At 40.3% G+C, this 22,854-nt stretch overlaps 1 protein-coding gene across 1 annotated transcript in view; it reads left to right on the forward strand.

Moving 5' to 3' along the window:
• The window catches only part of ca10a (carbonic anhydrase Xa), a 240,247-nt gene that overhangs the window by 196,936 nt on the left and 20,457 nt on the right, over window positions 1–22,854 (forward strand). The window contains exon 4 of the mRNA XM_034569647.1: window positions 6,990–7,175. Within this exon, the coding sequence (XP_034425538.1) occupies window positions 6,990–7,175 (186 nt within the window). The remainder of the gene's footprint in view (window positions 1–6,989; window positions 7,176–22,854) is intronic.

Raw genomic sequence — 22,854 nt, forward strand, 5'->3', positions numbered from 1 at the left:
TGTAACTAAGCCGGCTTAAGTGAAAGTTGTGAAAAATGTAAACGTTTGCCATGAAAAACGTTTATGTTTTCCAGAAATTGACAATTGTGCCCACTTCATGCAACAAGGGGCCAGATGTGTGGTGAATGCAAACTACTCTTTCCAACTCTCTATTTTACTTTTTACACTTAAACTATATATCTGTCATTTTTTATGTATGAAACACCCTTAATGCTTTGAGAGAAGACAGAAAGAATTCACTGGTGTGTCTTTTTGTACATTTAATGGAATCTTGCCCCACTTTAATCACATCAGTTTCTTATGCCTTAACTGAACCACTAGGGGACAGCTTGAAGTACTTCTACCTTTAGACATGGAGTGATGAGACTATTCCTGCTTTAACCACACATATTTGAAATGCACAGATGTCTTTGGCAAAAAACATAATCCAGGTTTTTTAGAATTGCAAATTATGTTGTTTTATATGGAGAGAAAGGCATCTTTAAATCTATTTCCTCATGCCTCGGATCTGTGTTGACTCTCATGTAGCAGTAATGCAACAACCCTAGGGATAACTGTATGTCTGTCTATAACTTCACCGTGCCACAGCCCACGCAGCCCTGCTCGTATTTATTTATTATTTATTTTCCTCCTGCCTTCCCATGTTCTCTACCTACATCCCCTCCACCTCTGTCCATCCCGTTTACTCTCCATATCCTGACTGAAAGAGCACCAGTAATCTTGTATTTTAATCAAATACATGATGCTTTTTCCATGATTCATTGCTTACAGCTGCAGGCCTTAAGAGAAGATATTAAAACCCATCCGATGGCTGCTAAAGCATGTGTGCTATTCACAGTTGCTGTCTTATTTAGTGCATTCATCTACTATATAACTGTTTCCACTGCCTATTTATGCCTGTGCGGTGGCAAGTACAATACTCATTTTAAACGTTATTACTTTTTTTTTTGTTCAGGTGTAAGATTGTAAGAGCTAAAACCTCTATTCATTAGTTAATGTAGGCTTTTATAGTTGTCCAATGTAAATAGAGCACCGAAGGCTAATAGCTGAGCACACACAGTAGTTAGTGGAGACTCCTTGTAACAAGGGGTAAATTACTCTATTGATCTGTGTGCTCAGATAATGATGATGTTCCTCGTGTTTTCTCATTACAAGCATGCTACTGATGCTCTCTATTACCGCACCTGCCCACTACCACCAAGTTTGCCCCAGACAGTCGACAATCTCCTTTATGACTTGTTTACGTTCGCCAGGCTATTACCTCTAATGTGGTAGTGCATTGAGATCATCACTATCCGTTAGGGGAGGACCAGTATGCAGTGCAATTGTCCTTTTCAGCCCCATCACTCCTGGAAGCTTCTCGGAACAAATTAAAAGCACATTCAAGCTGCTCGAACAAAATGGGGTGTATTAGAGGGGCTATAGGAGATGTAAAGCGGTGACATATGACATGAGGGACTGTGACAAAGGGTGCAACTTAGGGTGGGTGTCATTTACGCTAATAAACAAAGGAAGCCTCAACGCACATTATACCGCACGCCCAGGCTAGCATTGTGTTTCTTTATATTGCTGACGGCTGTGATCTCTTCTCACCACTGTGCATCTATTTATTAGAACGGTGTGTGTTTGTGTGTGTGTGTGTAAACGTGTCAGCTGTCAGGCTCAGCGCCGATGTTGTTTGCTTGATCAGCTATCTAAAGCAAGCGGTGTTGCCAGCTCCCTCTGTTGTGTTGGTGTGTTTTTGATACACTCAGTGTGATGGGTTGAAGTAGCTGTCAGTACATGTGCAAAAGCTTGACAGTGTGTACCAGGTCTCGAACTGTAGACCCCGATCCTCAGTCGAAACAGACAATCAGGGATATAAACTGGGAGTACAATGTTAGCATAAACACAGAACTTCGCTAAGGTCTCCGTTTAATTATTTCCTAAAGCATCGGGGGATCATGGGAGTTGTTGTCTTCACCACCATTGCCAATGTAAATGTGCCTGATGTAACTCGGGCACAAATCATGTTCACAGATGAGGGAAAATGCTAAAGATTGGCTCATCTCACGCAGCAAACGGGAATAAATTGGCATGATCCATTACAAGTGACCAATACAAACAGTGAGGGGATGAAACAGCCAACTGGCTAACCAGTGTTTTATCTTTCTGATACGATGTTTGTCCTGGAAGTTATTGCAGTAAAGCACATATGACGCAATTAAAAGGCAACCAAAATTAAAGGTCCCATCACGTTGATTAAAATTGGGAATTTCTCTTGGTTTGAACATTTGGATAGTGTAAGTGCACAAGTCAACATAATATGTAATGTAGGTCTGGGCATTTTAAGACAATATATATGTAGTCAAAGAATTGTTCCATAATACCTGTAAGTTTTGTACATCACTGTATTGAAGTACATTCATTACCTTGATGTTGGTTGCCACCCGCAAATAAACCAAACATAGAAGAAGAAGAAGAAGAAGAAGAAGTAAAGATATTGAGGAGATTAAAAAAAAAGATAGCAAGAAGAAGAAGAAGAAAGGTCACTGATATATAGAGGCTCAGTAATTTCCTGAACACTACACTTTTTAGCCAACATGACTCAAATGGGAGGAAGTAGTGCATTTGTTGGGGACTATTTTCAGCAGCAGATTAATCCACATTTGTTGCTGTGGTGAGTGTTTCTGGCAACAGGACATGTATGTGGGACTGAGTCTAAATTAACTCCAATGTGTGTGTTCTTTCTGATGAGGGAACATGTCGCCTGGTGTGGCCCACTGATATATTTGTATTAGTTTTTGGACGCCAATGCGGCTCTGTTGAATAGCTAGAAGGACCCAAAGCCAGCTTGCATTCAGGGCCATGTGAACATTTATGTGCAGTCTAGTATTATGATTCCAGAATTCATGTACTGTTTTACTGCAACGCCGCCTGAAAAAGTGCAGCAAAGTGTTTCCTGGTGTAATTTAGAGGCAATTTGTTCTAAAAGCTGAGACAGTATAATCAGTGTGATGTTATAATGTTGAGACATGAGATGAGCACAGCTAAAAGTGTTGATTATCTCACAGCCCAATATACAAGCAGCTCATAGCCCTGTGTGCTTATCTGACAGGCTGGGTTTATGTTTATGAATACAGCACAAAAGCCAGTGATTTTCTGAAATAAATTCCGCGCAGAGTGAAAGTATGAACCCCCACATCCCGCTCGTAATAATTACTTCACCGCTCGCCCAAGTGTCGAGACTCCAAAAGAATAATGAGAAAGCAGATTGGAATCTAGTGCCTTTGCTTTGTTTGCAACCTTTCCACTGCATTGACTTTGTCTGGTAATTGTTGCGGCAGAAACATGACAAATGAAGTAAGCAAGTTTTATTCAACTGTACCTCCCACCAGCTGGCTAAATGAGGCTAAATGTGATCTCTTCCAACCCCCTTCTCATTAGATTTCCACTTAGAATGTGAGTGATTACATGCTTTCATTCTCTTCTCGGAAACTTTTGAAGTTTTCCCTGCTCCACTTTGTGTTTTTCTTCCCAAAATCACAACTTTTTCAAGTTTATCATTTGCATATCTAAGATTTCATCATGTAGAGCTTCTTGGTCTCTTTTTTTTCTCCCCACGAGCTGCACCGTGATGTTCTGCTCTATTTTGCTGTTGTGAGTACTTCACTTCGCCGGCCAGGGATTATCGATCCCACGAGATGAAAGAATTACCAATTAGAACATGAGCTGCTTTTTACTGTACATGCTGTCTTCGAGGCCGTGTCTCGGTTTCACCGTTGGACAAACACGATTACACTCTTCTGTTCTGTCATTCCAACCACACTTCACTACCCGCGCCACCCAGCCAGCCTCTAGCCATTTACCCTGACATGAGCAATCAGCCTGAACAACAGATATTGTCTGAGAAAAAAAGCTGTCATCCTGTGCACAGAGTGTGCACTGTTTGCTATGAAACAGTCACATGAAACAATAAGGTGAAGATATGAAGCTGGAGAGGATCATATTCCAGCCTTTTCTCTTTTGCTGTGCCACACTCATGCCAACTCACTTTTGTCTACTTTTTTAAGGCCTTTCTTAGATGTTTAGCTTCTAAGTCTCTTATATATAAGATATACGATTATATATAAATACAGCAAATTTTGATTTTATATTTTTCATATAACAGTTATTTAAAAGTGACAAATATGATGACAAATGATGGTTAATCTAAATAATCCACAGATCATGTCTCGAATGTTGTTGGTTGAGACCATTACCGTATCATGTCATTTTCTGACCTAATAGGGACATTATGATGACAATGTTCCTTATATTTATTTTTCGTTCACAAACACACACACACACACACAGTCATGTCTCGACTTACATTCATTTCCTTGACATACCTTAACCACAGTTACTACTTGCGTAACCCTAACCCTAAGCTAAATCTAACCTTAAAACATGTCTTCACCTATAAATGTAATGATTTATGTTATGGAGACAGGCTTTTTGTCCCCATGAGGAAAAACAATCCCCATAATGTGACTGCCTAAACAGATTTAAGTACCCACAACATGAGTAATACCTGGACCACAAACAGACACACACACACACACGCTCTCAAAGGGGGAATACATCAATCAGCTACAACATTAAAACAGGCGTCAATGTTGTGGCTGATTGGTGTGTATCTGGGGCCTCAGGACATTCACTGGAATTAATTCATCAAAATGAAGGCTTATCAGACAACAACAAACAACACAACGGGTCCTAATATGAAATGAAGAGTAGGAATACAGTGTCCCTGTATTTTAACGTTGCAGCCCAACAGAAGTTGAGTTAGTTTTAACACACCCTAATAACTCTGTCAGAACACCCTGGTTACCACAAGGCTCATTTATGCTCCCTTATGCACAAAAAGAGATCTGTCCATCCCAAACAATGTCACTGTTACTGCCTTCATACCCACCATAGTTGAAATTTCTTCCTTGTGTCCTATGATTGTCTCAATACTGCCCCTAATGATTTCCGGTGGTAGTGCTCCATCTCGTCTTTATCCGTAAGCTTTAGAAGACGTGCAAATAAAATGAACGCAGAGTACGAACAGAAGGCTCCACCCGTTTCCATATAACTAAAGTGGAGCTTAAATTAGCCATCATGCGCCCTTTTAATCTCAACCACTTGTGAAGTAAAACCAGACTAATGAGCTAAAAGAGGCTATAACACTGCATAAAGCTGAGAGAAAGTGAAAAGTTAATCATATGTGTAATTATTACTACAAAAGACAGCATTACTCACAGTCCCATAGTTTATATCAAAGTATTTGAATGCCTGTGGTTTGGAATGTTCAGGAATCCACATAGTGTTGACTATATGTGAAATAGAAAAACCACAAAGTCTTCCCATCGCTCGCTCCTCTCTACCTTTCCATCCACTGACTCCACAACACCTCTCTCTTCCCGCTCCCTGTTCTTATCTCCTCTTTGCATTGCCTCCCCTTCCTCTCTCTCTTTCTCCTTTCAAATCATTGATTTTTTTCAGAACTTCTATAAAATATTTACAATGTGTGGGCAGACTTCTTTCTCTGGGAATTTAGAGGAGGGGGCGTGATCGTTTTGAAAGCGAGTGGTAAAAAGAGAGAGGGAGCGGGAGAGGAGGGGAAAGCAAGGGGAGCGGAAAGAGGAGAGGAGAGAAAGAGGCCGATAAGAGCGTTGGAAGTCCACCATAACTCGCCGCCTGAATATCAATGGCTCACTTTGAAACAACTCCTGATTATAAATAAATAAACAGCCCTGATAAAGATCGTTATTCAAGGCTATTGTAATACCATGTTTACCCCTAAAACCTTGCAGCCCATCATGAGCGTATTCTGGTGATTTCAACCTTTGAACACAGCTCTTTCTTGTTTTCCATCTTTCCCTGTCCTCTGTTTTCACCTGCGGCTCCGCACTCTTCTTTTGTCCGTCGAAATGTGGTTTCACTTTACAACATTGCCTCTCCCTCCTGCTCGGATCGCTTCCTAATTAAATAAAGCCCTCAGGACTGTTAGGGTGTAAGCTCTGTCGATGATCTAGGCCTCAATAAAAACTTGAACTCCTAATCTGTCAAAAATGCAGGACGACGGCATCTCCTTATTTCTGTAAGGCAGAATAAGACCTCAAGAGAACCAGATTTTCCTCACTTTTTTTAAGGCTTTTACTAAACAAATGCCTGCCTGCTCTGTCAAGTCAGCCTTCAGTAGTGATTGTTTCACAACTACAGGTCTAAGAAGACTTCACAGCATAGTAGAAACATTGTAGTTGTTTTATAACTTCCATTATTGTACAGAAATAAACTCTCCTCAAATATGAAATACAGATGTTAATGTACACATGGCTTGTATTCCTCTTCAAGCCACACCCCAAGAACTTCCCCTGTGGTACAAGAAAATAAAACTTCCTGTGCTGGAAGGTTCAGTGTTTTCACTGAGCACGATCTGGGGCATCAAGTGAGTTTGTGGCCAAACTATTTAATGAATTTCAGCAGACAGTGTCTGTCCTAATCATCATGGTTGGCTGGTTGCTTAGTTTGTCAGCAAGATTACTCAAAAACTATGGAATTATTTTTCTTCCACTCTCCTTAACAATTCAAGACGGGACATTCTTTGATTTTTTTTCACCAATTTCTAGGGAATATGGATGTTTCCGGCATGTTTAGTGGACTGATATCCATAAGTAATTTAGTGTGGCTTGATATAATTGAGTGGGACAGTTGGACCTAAGCGGAGGTATGTGCTCTACTGAGTGCCATTCTAGTTTGGTTTAAAATTGGAACTTATTATTAATAAAATGCAACGTTGCTCAATTCACCACACTCTGCCACAGGTTTCTTTGCTACAGCCTCACTGAGTCTGGTAAGGCCTTTGGTGGCTAATGTTAGCAAAACCGATCCTACCATGTAACATACTTTACCGAGACAGTTTTCTGATTTCATGAGACGACAAGTACAACTGTGTTAAGCCTCCTTCATGTGTTCTTTCTCAGGTGGGAGGGACGATGTACAACACGGGCCGCCATGTCTCTCTGCGCCTGGACAAGGAGCATCTGGTCAACATCTCTGGGGGTCCGATGACGTACAGCCATCGCCTGGAGGAGATCCGGCTACACTTTGGCAGCGAGGATGGTCAGGGCTCTGAACACCTGCTGAATGGACAAGCCTTCTGTGGAGAGGTGAGAGTGTACGCTTGTGTGCTTGGCTGTGTATGGGCCTTAAATGAAATGGAATTTTTACGGAAATTATAGTACAACTGGCCGAGATAACGGCAGTACACAGAAGGTTGAGGCCTGCGCGTACAGGTCAGTAAAGAGGCCAGACATGCTGGTATTCACTTTATTTACTTCACGGCAGCAGCTTTGCCATAATGAGTTTCTCAGACCACATTTTTCAAACATGTCAAGGTGAAAATGGAAGTACTTTTGATAGTGTTGTTGAATGCAAATGGACATCTCCATGGTTATAGACATAAACTCTGGGGTAGTAAAAAAAGTACTTATATTTACAGCATTTCAGCATAGTAGTGATATAAATTGTATCATTCATATTGAGTACCATTGAAAACTAACGGTATCCCCATTTGAATGGTATAAATTAGGGGTCGAGTAATGTGTTTTTTCAAGGCCAATATTGATACTAACTATTGGTAGCCAAGGAGACCAATACTCAATAGTTGGGCATGATATACAATTGCAGTGAAAATGAAAATCTTGTTGTCAAAATGTATTAAAGGGGAGGGGTGCTAAGTTGAGGTGAAAGCGCTAATACCCATGGTTTGCCGTAGACTTCAGTGGTGATAGCTTGAGACCAAATGGTGGTGAATGAAGGGAGATGTGGCTGCACCAGAGCCGAAGTAGGCGATTTTAAAGGGATAGTTCACCCAGAAATGAAAATCCTACTCATTATCTACTCACCCCTATGATGGTGGAGGGGTGGGTGAAGTGTTTGAGTCCACAAAACCCTTTAGGAGTCTCAGGGGTAAACAGTGTTGCAGCAGAATCCAATCCAATTGTATTGTGTTTGAATATCCTACTTCTTCTTCCCCATTCGGTACTGTATCTCCTATTACCCTTGATGTTTGATAGTATCTCCTTCTTCTTCGTTCGGTCTAGTTGCGAGTGTGTCTTGGAGTGTAAATCAGAGTTATCTAGGCCATATTAAAATCTTTTGTCCAATCCTGTTTCCCTCCTGAGCATACTCCCAATTCCGGTGGTAAATACTATTTGCAAGCTCAGTTCTTCTACTCCATGCTTTGCAATAATATAAGCATTCATTTGCTTCACCATTATAATATTCTGTGTCCTTTATGTTCTCTGTTTTGTTCTCCACCAACACTTCAAAAAAAACGTCATGCTCTTTAGCTGCTTAATGCTCCACGATGTCCAGTAGCCAGTTGCTTACTCCGTCTTTCTGTTGTTTGGTTCAATGAGGGAGATACCTCATGCTAGTTTACTGCAACTGTGGTTGATGAAAGTGGTGAAACAGGACCAGTGCAGTAAAATTGTACTGCAAAGGTTCATCATGACAAGCAACTTTACATTTCACAATTTCATCTGATCCATTGTTCATGTAAAATGAATCCAGCTTTAAGGTATCAACCAGTAATTATTCACACAATGACTCTTTCTAACTGGCCATTATGCTTGGACACTAAACTGACATTGCATCAGCCCATTAGCTGAGATTGTGGATTCTTGCTCTTGTTATTGTTCTCCAGTTGACAGAATGTGCAGTTTCAAGAGACGACATTTATTAGGTTTTCTAGTATATTCTAGTTACCTTCACAACTCTGTACCCCACAATGTACATCTATTGCTAAGACACAGTTTGCAATGGACGTTAGCTGTGGAGTTTCTTTTATGTAGTCCAGTGAAGCACGTCTGCCCCTATCATGCAGAGCAAGCTTTCAAAGGACTGTGCATGACTGTGGTACACTTATTATATGCTAACTTTACCCGGCTGAGTTTGAGTTCGTTTATTATCCCCCCCGTAGATAAGCATGTCTGTCCTTCCAAGTTTTTAATGAACTATATAAATCCGGTAATATGGTATTTTTGGTTTCCAGAGATAAATATTATATGATTTTACCAAGTGATCTGCTTTTTCAAGTTCTGTGGTTGCTGGGGGGGAGACACGTCAACTCATGGTCTTTTTTCCTCTTGAACCTTTTGTCGGCTGTAGTTTTTGATAAGGTCGTTTTCACAGTAGCATCTAATCTCACAGCATCATCACACACATTTTAAAGAGCCCTGGGAGTAACTGGGTTCTGCATCTAATATTAGTAACACATTACCTACTACCATGTGCCAGTAGAATCAAGGGAAAATATATTTCTTAAGACTGGGATGATTGTGACTAATAACTATTTGAAATATTTAATAGCATGACGCCTTTGTAATCATGTAATTATAGAGGGAAAGGATTTGAAAAATGCTAGCATTAAATGTCATCAGGGTTTTTATAGAATCCTCCACTATCATGTTCTCATGTGTCGGTTTGTCAGTTACCACAGAGAACTGAAACAATGCACTGCAGTAACATAAGTCAGTAACGGGAGCTGCAGGTCCTTGCACAAAACTCAGTGATAAACTTTTAAAATGCAAATTGTTTCTCCAGACGTGAACTTAAATTATAGCAGGACCAGTGGGTACACCAACAAATAAATACATTCATAAATCAGTGTGCTCATTACTGGGGTGGCAGGGAAATCATTAATTGAAATCATCGCTCCCCACAGAAATATATCCTGTCGGAATGAAGCTTTTGTCCATGTGCAAGCAAGATTTAGTCAAATGAACTGAATGCTTGAATGTTTGTTGAAAAATAAAATAGTTTTTTTTTTTAAAGGCAATAGCTTCAATTGGTCCTTGATGGGTGAATACCTTAAATTTACATTTCAAGTACCGTTTGATTTTGAAAAGCTACTTCACATCTAAATGAGTCAGTATTTGCTCCAGTCTGCAAATAATCCTGTGACACTCCAAATGAGTTTCCACATGATGGCAGCAATTTGCAATTTGCTTTTCAGCCGGCAACGAGTTGTCTCTGAGATGGCAGTTAAGCATTTAACTCTTGTTCCTGCACACATCTTGTGCGCATTAACACACACACACACACACACACGCACACTGTTGCGCTGTGCTATTTTAATAGTTTGACGAGTGAAACAATTAGCTTCCCTGGCTTTGACTGTTCAACAAAATCATAAGTCACTCACGCCACTGAATTCCACTGCTGCCGTCTTATGAATAACCAGTTTGTGTGGCAACAAAATAATTGCAGTCTTGACAAGCAAATTTATTATAATTAATGACAATCATTTATCCTCCCCTCAGAGTCTGAGAGCTGATATTCAAATCATTATAAAAGCAGTGTTTACTGCATCCTCCAGGGTGGAAAGAGTTGAAACCCATATGCGCACACGCACTCTCAATCACACACATCACTGTATATCAAGGCTCCTACTGGGGATACATGCTTTACTTCACCCCTGCCGTCAGGTCCTGATTTGCCCTTTGTGGGTTAACACTGTGTTGGAGGAGCTGTTCAGAGCCAAGTGGAGAAACTCAGAGGAGATTTGCCGCCGATATGTGAAATGTGATGCCACATTGTTGCAACATTGCACTCAGCTTCCCTAAGGCAGGCAACAGAGGGGGAAATGTGTTGGTAGCAATTCATTTCCTTTGGGGGAATAGACATGCCTTTAATATACTGACCATGTGTATGTTTGTGCAGAATTGAAACTCCCCCCCCAGGTTGCTTCAATCCCAAATTCCCGGAAAAAATCAAGACAGGACTTCAGTGTCCTCAGTAGCAGCTATACCCTTGTGGGCAACAAAGCACTTGGTAGAATTTATTTTGCCCTGAGATTTGTCCACATGCTAACATAATTGGTGGATTGCTTTGCATCTGGACAGAAAGCAATGAATTCAAATCAATCCACAAAAACCTGTGGAAAAGGGTTCTCCAAAGAGGTCAATGATAATTCAAGGAACAAAGTGGTCTCACACTTCCATCAGCTGCTGCTTTAGATACCTAGAGATTCTCATTGCAGCTACTTATGCACAATGCGGCTGTTCACAGAGAGAGACAGACCAGAGGTTAACGGCCGTGTGGTGCAGCAGCATCGGACTGACATGTTGATAGATAAGCTGTAGTTAAAACACCAGGAGACCTGTGAGGATCCGAGCTCAAAGGCCAGAGGAGTCACATTGAAAATAAGAGCTTTATTTAGTGAGAAAATGTGGAAAATCGATTCATGAACAAGCAATAAAATTCTGGGCAGAACTAAACTCAGGCCAGTGAACAAAAGCAAGTTAACAAAACCAAGTAACACAGAACAATGGGGACATAGATTCTGAGTGATCGGCCCGACACAAAAAGATAACATAAAACACATTAATGTTAATGTAACTGACAAAAGCAACTAAACAGGATATTTGGACAGTTAGTCTATAACTTGTAACATTTTTATTGATCAAAGAAAAATATATCTATCCAAATACACAAAATTAAGTTTAATGAAATACACAAAATCCATCCACTCATTATCAATACTGCTTATCCATTGAATGGAGCCAATCCAAGCCAATCAGGTGGAAGGCGGGGCACACCCTGGACATATGAACTGTTTCTCAATTTAGGGGCCGCATTCTTCGTATAGGCTACATTCGTAGACTGATTGCGTCACAGCGGCGTGACTAGACTGTCCCAATTCGAAGGCTCCTCCAAATGCGGCAGACAAATGTGTCCCTTACACCCCCGAGCAACAAAGGCTCCACAAGATGGATCCTTCACGGCCCAGCATATCCCATGATTCATTGCGCGTAGTGACGAACTGCTTTTCAAAGAGGTAATGGCTGCAAAAAGCGAGGGGAAAACGTCAGGTGAATTTATTTCTAAGTGTAAGTACTCAACCGAACAGCTAACATTTCACGTATACCGATTTTCAAAATTTTTCATCAAGCGAAGAATGTTTTCCTCTGTAGCTTTGTTGCTAGGCGACGGCTTTAACGGCAGGACAAGCTGGTGACGCAATAGGAAGACTAGACCGTCTCATTTCGGTTCGGCCGCTTAGACTGGGTCCTCCGCAGGGTGCGGCCGCTGAATTGAGACAGCTATAGCACAACAATTCGGAGACAAACCACCATTTACACCTATGGGCCATTTAGATTCATCAATTAAGCTACAAGTCTTCGGACGGTGGAAGGAAGTAGTAGTACCCGGAGAAAACCCACAGACACAAGGAGAACATGCAAACTCCACACAGACCTCAACCTGGGTTTGAACCCAGAATCTTGCTTTGAGGCGACAGTGTTAACCACAAAGCATCTAACAAGATAATCAACTAAATAACCCCAATCCCCTCTTGATGTGGCAGGGACTTTGTACAGCCTTATTGGCACTTCCTGTATCCATCCTTTTGCTAGATAACCCCGGCAGTGGAAGCAAAGAAACACCGGGTCCAGTAAAACAGAAAAGAGAATTAGAACAAATGTAAGATAAATGAATGTTGAATATGGAAAAATAAACAAAATGTGTGCAATACAAATAGAGCTCACTTACTCGAACAAAATAATAAACTATGAGTGTGTTGTATGCAAAGAATTATGTTATCCTTACTGTGTTTGCGTGTATGTGCATATGGGTGTAAAAACAGGGGGAAACCTGAAGAATTAAGTGTCAGTGAGAGTTATGGGATTTACCAGCTTATACTGCTGCTCACAACACTTCTTCATTGTTCAGTCTGTTTGACAAATACATGCATTAAAATATGGATATAGGTGACCAGGCAGGATGCAGGAGGAAAGAATGGAGATTTAGCGGGCTGACACTCAAGCTGTCTCCCTTCCACTTTTCCAGACTTTTGGGGGGAGAACAGCCAGAGTCTTTTAACTTTTTTTCTCATACTGGATTTCCACTTCATGTCAGATTTCCCTTGTGATGTGTAATGTAAAAAAAGATTTTAATCAAAAGATTCTGTGCTAGGAATATGCGTCTCAGAAGTTTCACAAATGTATTTTATCGGTACATTGGAGATTTTAGGAGGAAGAACAAACTAAATATTTACTTAAAAATGCACAGAAGCAATGAAATAATTCCAAAAATGTATATAAATTATTTAAAGGGCCCATATTGTGTAAAATACATTTTCTGGGCTTTTACTATCCATAATTACTTGAACGGGGTCAGTAGGGACCCTCAAAGTATGAAAACTTTGAGGGTCCACTCAGTCCATTCTAAGAAATATGTTACTGAAACGTCTCGTTTCGTACTTCCTCCCCCGTATGACTCATATGGGATCACACTTGTCACTCAGCCCCACCCAGCCAGGTGCCAGTCCAGCCTCCGAACCCACCACCCCTCCACACCGAACGCGACATCAAGCAGACTTGTTGCTAAGCTAGTAGCTTGTTAGCTAACACAGGCTAACCACAACAAACAACACTGAAGAGACACTGCAGCGTGGAGGGATGCAAGGAAGAGAATGTGTCCGTGCACATTCCTCCTAAGAACGTTACTGTTCGAGACCATTTCTTCTTCTTTCTTCTTCTTTGCTCAGTGCTCAGTACGGAGTAACCTAGACGTTACTCGTTACTCGAGACTGAAACTCCATTGTGAAACTCCATACTGTAACTCGGGACGTTACTCCTACATTGGCCGACTGTCCTGCTAAAGGACGGTGTAACTTACTGTTCAGAAACATCCTGTTGTAAAGCGACTGTAAATATGTGGCTGGTCTTCTATAACAGTATCCAAACATAATGTGACTTTCAGCTGTGTTTACAGCCAGAGATCGTCAAATGCGCCAGAATGAGGCCGGTGATAGGCCTGGTCGCGTGTCACTCAAAGTGCAGTCAGCCAATCAGAGGAGGGGCTCAAGAGGCAGGCGAAAGCAGCCTGTTCTGTCTGCAGCTCCAGAGAGAGGCAGAAGAGAGGACGTGGAAATACACATTGCAGCAGTTTTTTCAACTTTAAACCACTGATGTATCATCTTAGGGGTACCAGTACCTCAAATTAAATCCCAGAAAGGTGTAAAATATGGGCCCTTTAATGATACCACTCACTTCAGACTGGTTAGTTTTAACTCCATATTCTGTCCGTATTTATGGGAAAATGACAAGTTTCAATATTTGTCATGATTAACTTTGCAGGTTTTCCAGCAGTTTGCAATGTGATGTTACTTTATACAAGATGAGATATAACCTACTGTTGTTGCTGGCTGGCTGGCTGGCTGGTTGGTTGGTTGGTTGGTCGGCCGGCTTGTTGGTTGGCTGGTTGGTTGGTTGGTTGGTTGGTTGGTTGGTTGGTTGGTTGTGGAACTTCTAGTTCCAACATCTGGCACCAAATCTAGGGCACATACTTGGTTGACAACATGTGGTCCAAACTGTTGTCAAGACTTTACGTGAGGATTTTGAGTAGTTTGAGTAGTAGAGTGTTTTGTTTTTTCAGCAGAATAACTGACACCACTGCTCCAACAGACTGATAGTTGTATCAATGGTAGGGCTTCCAAACTGTGGGGAAAACAAGGCCAGGGCAGGTTTTTGTTTTGTTTTTTAACATCCCATTCCCCTTTGCCATGTTCTCCTTGCTCAAACAACTGTTTCTAAGTGAAATGGCAACTAGAAAACATCCTCCTCAATTCTCCGCCACCTCCCCAGACAGCTCACCCCGGTCTTTCATCGAGCCAGAGCTGTGACTTCAAGGCCCAATAGGATGTTTCATAATCAAAAATGCAGAAAATTCTCTCACTCTCTCCCCCTCTCTCTGACTACCTCTCGCCCCCATCTGCAGATGAGTGGTGGCTGTGCATGTCCTTGAAACGTGAACAAAGAGAGAAATATTCAAACTTTTTAAAGCAAAGCATCCCTCTGCAATGGCAGCCTGTGGGAGGATGCAGGGAGGGGGGTTGTGTGTGTGTGTGGGTGTGTGTGTGTGTGCGTCTGTGTGGGTGCATTACCCTCCAGAGCTGTTGTCTTTAAATCACCACTTAATATCTCCACTAATTGAGACTTTTTCTCTGCTTGCTTGTCACTCATGCTCGGTGTGTGTGTGTGTGTGTGTGTCTGTGTGTGTCTGTGTGGTTAGGGTGCGTGCGTGTGCGTGTGTTTACAAATGAACCTCTGTTGTATGCAGGTCTCTGTGTGAGGGATAGAAATTGATGTACTGTGTTTTCAATGGGTGGCTCCTGCTCTACAAAACATTCCAGTACTTGAAAGTTAAATTATGCAGCCTGTGTGTGTGTGGCCAGCTCAGCGCTGCTCCCCTGGAGCTGCTGTGTGGTCTAATCTGAAAATGAAACACCTTGGTCTTTTAATAAGTGCTAAAATATTCAAAATATTATTCCAACACCAGGTTGACTCGCCTTTTAGACACCCAGAGAACACTCTACCATGCCATTATTCTCTGATTAAAAAAGAGAACAGTGTTTGATCAGAAATGCCATTTATAAGTCATTCTCATTTACACTGATACAGAAAATGTTGATACCAATGTGTTTATGTCAATATCACATTTGCTTTAATCTGACAACATTCCACAAAACATATAATGCATCATGTGAAATCCAGACTGACTGAAAACTTAACATGAAAATTAACAAATAATGAATTTACATGGATCAAAAAAATAAAGGAACCCCAGTTTCCTGGCTCCAAGTCCTGTGTTTGACCCCTTCATCCCCCCCCCCAACATGCTCTTTATGCAGACTTAACTCCTCTTTTTACTACCTCACCTGACTTCCTACAAGCTGTCTGGCAAAAAGGCTTTCTGGCATTAAAGCTTTCCTGTAGAAAGCCTTGAAGGCAGACGTCTCCCATGTGCGCAATGCAAGATGCCCGGGTTAAAGGACCATTCTGCTGAATGATTTAGCAGTTAGAGAACGGTTGGCAGGATAGTAAAGTGTACCAGAAGTGTTTAGATTGATTTCCTTCCTTCCAGGCAGCCACTGCGTTGTGTTCACTTCAGCAGACTGTGGCTCCACAGAGTGGAAACATAGGTGATCCATCACGGAGAAGAATTCATCTGCTTTATTCCTTTGTCAAAGTTATGTTGAAGTAAGGTCATAGAGGGGCTACAAAGAAAACACTTGGTATATTTACGAACCGAGCAATCGGGAACTTACTCACATAAACGTAAATGCAACATCAACTTAAACCCAAACAAGCCATCACACTTCGATGTGTATATTATTGTTTACCTTCTAATAGTGACAATCTGGCAATCAAATGTGGCTTATCATTGAATTTGTTCCCTTGTACTTGACTTGTAAGAATACTCACCTTACAAGTCAATTACATTTTTATGTTCAATACTGCATTTTTTTGGTAATGAACAATATGATCCGCAGTTCAGGTCAGGCAATGGAACCTTAAAATGTGTGTCATGTCTGCAGGTTTCAGGTCATCTGTCTTTTGTCAGTATAACCGGTCTTTAGAAAAGCTTTTAAGATGAAACAGCTATGCGAGATTTAAAGATGGCTCCTGTTTGCAACACAACATGATCATAAAATAAACTGACAGTTTTTAGTTTAAGCTTCAACCCAGGAAATTGCAAATTTAGTGGAATGGATAAAACCCAGTTGTTACCAGGCTATGCTTAGGCACAGTGGTGCTTTGAGCTAAATGCTATTTTACAGGAAAGGTGAAGACATTTTTGAACTACTGGTCTTTGTGGACCTTGGACTTGGACTTTCACTGAGGTCTTTAGGATTCATTCTTTGGGGATTATACAATTTTACTTCCAACCTCTGACAAACCTTGTATCTTAGAACCCCACTGTTAGCTTTTTAGGAAATGGTTGGCAGTGATGAATGTCTTTTGCTAATTGGTTAAACCATTCAAAACCTTTTGGAACAAAGCATCCATTATATCAGTTCTGAACTGGTCAATATCAACCCCCAAAAGTTAGCCTTGGAGTTCACCACCATTATGATCGTTGCACTCAGCTTCTCCCGTCATTGAGGAGGTTTTTATCAGAAGCCAAATTTTCTCCAGAGGTCTCGAAACAAATGGAAGTGATTAGAACTGTTTCATAATAAAATGTGTCCAGCATTATATCTTATAACTTAAGATCCATACATTCAACAACCAAAATCCTTGATCGGGTTAAAATAGATTGTTAGAAACAACAAAGATCTAAAAAGTGTAGCATAAAATGTGACTTAAAATTGGATTAAAAAAAATCAGTGTTGACCGTTTCTGCCAAACAACCATAAGACGCATTGACAGGCGACCAAATAGAACAGACAATTACTTTGAATAAAAATACAGATTTATTTAGGTTTAAAAATCGCTGGAGGCATAATGTAAGGGCATACTTTAACAAAATATAACATTGGCTAAAACATGTTTTAACACCTTCATCTAGATCAAATTAACCAGCCCGTGAGACACTTTATACATTTTTTAAAAAACACAGAAAATAACATGGAACATGTTCTTCAAGATGCTCCCTTCTGGCTGCATACCTGTCAGGTCATGGTCAAGATGAATGGAACTCACAGGTAGCTGTTATGTGTCAGTGCCGAGAAGAATCATGGCGGGTGTGAGTAAAGAAAAGTCGGTTGTTGTGTTTTCAAAGAGAAATGGACAAACTATAAAGATAAGCCAGTGAGTCCCAATGACCAATCTCGGGCGTCATAACAGCTTGTAACATGCAGCGAAACTGCAGGATAATTGGTATAAAGATAGTTGTGGGTGCTCATCAAGCTGCTTTCACAAAACCAAGTCCTGACAGAGACAGTGTTACAGAGGCCAGGCTTTGACTCAAGATATTGAAAAACATTGAAGGAAACCACAGGAATTGTCCAACAATGACCAAAGCAAACCCCGCCTGACTTAGTGTGTGGGATCTCTCCAGAGTTTGATACAAGGGAGAACTGCTGTCTTTGCCAGACAAGCATGGCTCTACCAAAGGTGAGGATTTGTTTAAATGAGTCGCTCTGGCAATGTAACGAGCCTCATCATCATCACTACCATATCAAGTCAGAACAAGTAGAGGCAGTTCCAGCCCTCGTATTTGGACAGATAAGTAAAGTATATACCATAAGGATAATATATTTGTGTAGTTTCCTTTTTATTCAATCACAAATAATAGTTAAAACAAAATAAACAAACGGGAAATAGACACAAATACATTTACAAAATATAGAATATAATATATGTGTGATAACTGATAATGGCCAGTGAAGGATTCATTAAAATGGAAATGGCCTTGATAGCAAAAACGGTTCACCCACTCCTAATCTATATTAGAGAACTACAATAGAAAGTACTGTATAAAAGCATATATTGAAAAGCAATCACTGAGTGGCTGTTAACTCCATCACCTTCCTTACCCGTTATCACCTGTTGTTTACCTCCTCTGAAGAAACTATTTGGCGAGGGACCAAAAAACTGTACGTGGTGCGTTCAAATAATATTTGTGCACGCAGAGACAGAATGACAATAACAATGACGGCTGTTAAAAAAAGTTAGCCTTAACAAAGCGAAGGAGACAGCGCTCTTTGCTGCAGACAGGATCCAGCTGTATTTGTTACAACTCTTGTCAAGTGTTTCAGAAGGATTCGCCATAGGCAGCTGTTCCAAACATTTCAAAGCCCCATCAATCACAGACACACAGCTCATATGTCCCCTTTCAAACACAGTCGCACACATGAAAAATCACATCTAGCTACTATCGCTGGTCACAGAGCTTTCCATTAGGAGAGCGCGTTCCTATTCTCTTTGATTTATCATTAATCTCTATTAAATGGCACATTAATCCCTATTAAATGGCACATTTCGCCTACATCTTCATTGTGTGGTGCTTGTGGTAGATCTTCAATTAAAAACACATCACTACATTTACAAAATAAATACGGTATAAACAAAGCTAACTTAATTTGAGATTATGATCGATTAGCACAGTGGTGTGTTAACCCAGATGATGGATACAAAGATGATGATTTCTATAGCTTCAGCTGTCGTCTATCATCCAGTAAAACATCTGAATAAAAACCAGGTCCTCCGTGTGCATAACCAGAGTGGGATTGGTGCGGTAGCAGACCTCGTCCGTTTGTTTGTTTTATGGATCTACACTGCAGTTAATCTGAAGGAGGAAGGACAGATGGCTGGGAATTGAGATTGAGAGAGTCATTTCGAATTCCAGCGCTTTTAAACCCCCCTCTCACCGTTAATGTTGAACACCTCTCTTCCGCTATCGACTTGCTGCCTTCATATTTCCCTGCCCTACGGGCCAGACCGGCCATTATGCCATAAAGAGACTGTCATGACCACCCTCCTCTCCAACACACACACACAAATACACACTCATGCACACACACACACACACACACTCCTGAGAGCACTGACCAGCCAAGCCGTCATGACCCTTTACACTCAGATCAGCGTTGTCTCAAACCGCTGCCACTCAATGGAGCTTCTCACCTGAAAACGTGTCACTGGCCTTTTGGTGTGATGTGGATCTTTTGAGGCTTTTCCACCATAAAAAGCATTAAATTCCAATGGAAGGGACCAATGACCAATGTGCAAAACATTCAGGCAGAAAATGTGTCATTTCTGGTGGTGACCATCACTTTTGGCTGTTTGAAAGACATCGGGAGAAAGACAGATACATTAACTCATTGGGGCAATCCATGTTTTTATAGAATTTTAAGGAAATTGAGTAGCTATTGAGAAACAGCAAAACGATAAGAGGAAAAATGAAGACTACTGAGAAGGGAGTGGGGGTTATATCCTTGCCAAAGCCAGCTACTGATCAGGCCAATGATAAGCCAGCACTGTAACTGCCATCTATCCAAGCTGGGCTTTTCAATAAGCCTAGAGACTCACACTCCTGCCTCTACCCACAATCCTCCATGGGTGAAGCTCAAATTGATAACAAATGGATAGGTTACTCTGGTGGTCATTGGATATTCTAGGTTAGCTACTGTGATACGAGGCTAACCACTACATGCCCCGCTAAAAAACAAGATAAGACTTTATTTATCCTGAAGTAAAATTGTTGCCACCTTGCTCCAAGATAACAGTACAGAACAATATAACGTGTAATAGAATACAGTAAAAAAGAAAGCACAATAAAGAATTAAGTCTAAAATATAAGTGAAGATAAAAGTGAAATTGTATTGTCAGTTAAATACAATCAAGTGTATAACGAGTGTATCAATAGACATGACAATAAGATATGCCGGCTTGATCAAAGCATGTGATGCTTTATAAACTATGTCAAAGTGAAAACTTGCCTGGTCATATATGCAATGTTGTGCAGAAAAAAGTGAAAGCAAATATTGGAAAGGTAAACAATTTTAATTTAGTATATATTAAGATCAAGATGCATGTGCAGCTTGATCTTAATCAGAAATCAGGTTCACTTGGTAGATCAATGTTAAACTGAGTGAGCACAGGTTTTATTATTTTTGGCTGTGCAATAAGACTCATTTTGATTGGTTGTATTTTGGGAATTTATGTTACAGGATAATTTCACTAGTAAAAGAAAGTGAGTGTAGAACAGAGTCTTTAATTCAACAGACCGAGACACCAGCAGAGAGGCGGCACTATCTGCCAAGTTCTCTGTTTGCCAGAGCCTTTTAGAAATGTCTACTTCATCCATTGGAGTGAGGCCATCGGTTGGGCAGCCCCACTTTCAAAGATTTGTTACTCGATTCACATCTTTTCTTATGTGTTCATTTATGCTTCATTAATTTACTTACTTATAAGCATTTAGTTAATAAAATATCCTCATGTTTTGCCAAATCATGTCATGGATGTTCTGGGACTGATCAGGGAGGGAGTTCACATCTGACAGAAAAAACTAGATTCAGTATCATGAATTCAAAACACAATTCTTTTTTAATAATTATGCCAGTAATTACAGATTACATAATTTCTCCTTTTTTTTATTGCTGTAGTATTTATACATGTTTTCTGCTTTCTTAAATAACATACAAATTATTGGAAAATGACTCTGATCAACTCCAGTTAAATATGTAGTTTATGATTACAACAATTTTATATTTTTCTTTGTCATTTTTCTTTTATTTTTATATCTCGGCTACTTTTACATTCAACCTCTGTAATTCTGGATACAAATTTGAAGTTTCATTGCTTACATAATTGTAGTTCTTTTATTTATCATATTTATTTACACAATTTCTAATATTTACATTATACAGCTAATCTCCTCCTCCGAAGTGCGCATCACCAAACCTGTTCTTACTGGTCCAAAACATTTCCAATGCAATTAACAAATTAATGTATTCACAATCAAATTCCCCTGTAAAAATATCGATTGAGGGTTAAAGTGAAATTTTGCTGCCAAAGCCTCGTGTGATTGTGACAAAATGCGTCGGATTCTTAAAAAAAAACATATTTTATCTTGTTTAAAATGACAGTTTGTTAGGTTTACTATCCAGTACAGGTGTAGAGACTAGTATAAGTAAATATGGATATCGGTTCATTTACACATGCTAGTGGAACAAATGCTGATGCTAACGAGATGAGATTGTTGCTTATTGGCTCTATCACTTTTCATTTGGATTTGAATGCCAACAAAGATTGTGGTTAAATGCTGTTTGCTAATATTGCTAACAAAGTGGGAACAGGATGTTATAGGGCTGCACCTCTCAGCTGTGTAGAGGTGTTACTGTATCCTGTAGTTAGTGTGAGTCTGTTTGAGGAGACGGACACTGTGATAAATGATGTAGTGCTGCTGGCCAACGAGCAGTAGCTCTTCTCCTCTGCCCTTTCTTCAACTGTTTCTCTATCTAATTACAATCTCTATTTTCACCCTCTTTCTCTTTGAATCTTCCCTCTTTTTCGTCTCTATTTGGCCGACGTTCTCACTTTATTGTGGCCCACACTGGCCTTTTATTGCCCAGCAGCAGCAGCAAACTTTGTGCAGTTTGTCATTGAGGGAGTGTGGATGAGTTCTTTTGGCTGCCTCTGCCACTCTCACCTAAAAATCTAATCAGATCAGCGCGGCGCCCTAATCACTTCCTCTCTCGCCTTGATTGCATTTATAGACGTTCTGTCGCTCTGCGCTCCCCCAATCGAGCATTTCATAATTACTCTCCTCTTGCATTTGTTTATTTATATCCGCCAGTACAGTATGTGCCGAGTGTTTTGCCAATGAGCGAGGATGAGAAGTTTATGAAGGTGACGAGAGAAAGACTGAGGGGCCTTTGGGAAAGATCTGAAAATCATTACCCTACTTTTGTGCTCCAAAAATGTGAGCTTTACTGCCTTTATATTCATAGTGGCTCTTTGTGTAAATTACCATAAAACATATAGTGCTTCAGCCAAAAGGCAATAGATATGAATCTTTAGATCTTTCAGTAATATGGTTAAGTTTTGACAAATTAAGTCAGGACCAGTGGCACGTACATTTTATTTTTTTTACTTTTTAAAAGTCAGGACTCTGAAAGAGCGCTGCAGTTATACTTTTGTAACCGTACTGACAGGGAAATCTGTTTACCGATTTATTTTTGTCTTGTTTATCCAACAGATCTGTTACTCCAACTCTACTTTGAGCTATTCCTGCATTGCAAGTTGTTCTATGTCTGTGTCTATGTTTTAAAGGTAGATGTTTTAGCTTGGCTCTAATATGATGTGTAAATAATCCACAAGTTTGAGACAAACTTTTACATTTCTGCGACATTACCAAAATTTGGGCCGGCACACCTTAGATTGACTGATGCAATGCACTGCTGGATAGTGTCTTAAGCCTTGTTGCAAGGGTTTAACCAGGTTTTTGGTATCACGGTAAGTTTAATAAATACACAAAGATGCCTGTGAGTAAACTGTAACGTCCCATATTTTACACTTTTTTCAGTGTTTTAGTAAAGTTTTAATAGTC

The sequence above is a fragment of the Hippoglossus hippoglossus genome, chromosome 19, assembly GCF_009819705.1.
Source record: "Hippoglossus hippoglossus isolate fHipHip1 chromosome 19, fHipHip1.pri, whole genome shotgun sequence".
Classification (NCBI taxonomy): domain Eukaryota; kingdom Metazoa; phylum Chordata; class Actinopteri; order Pleuronectiformes; family Pleuronectidae; genus Hippoglossus; species Hippoglossus hippoglossus.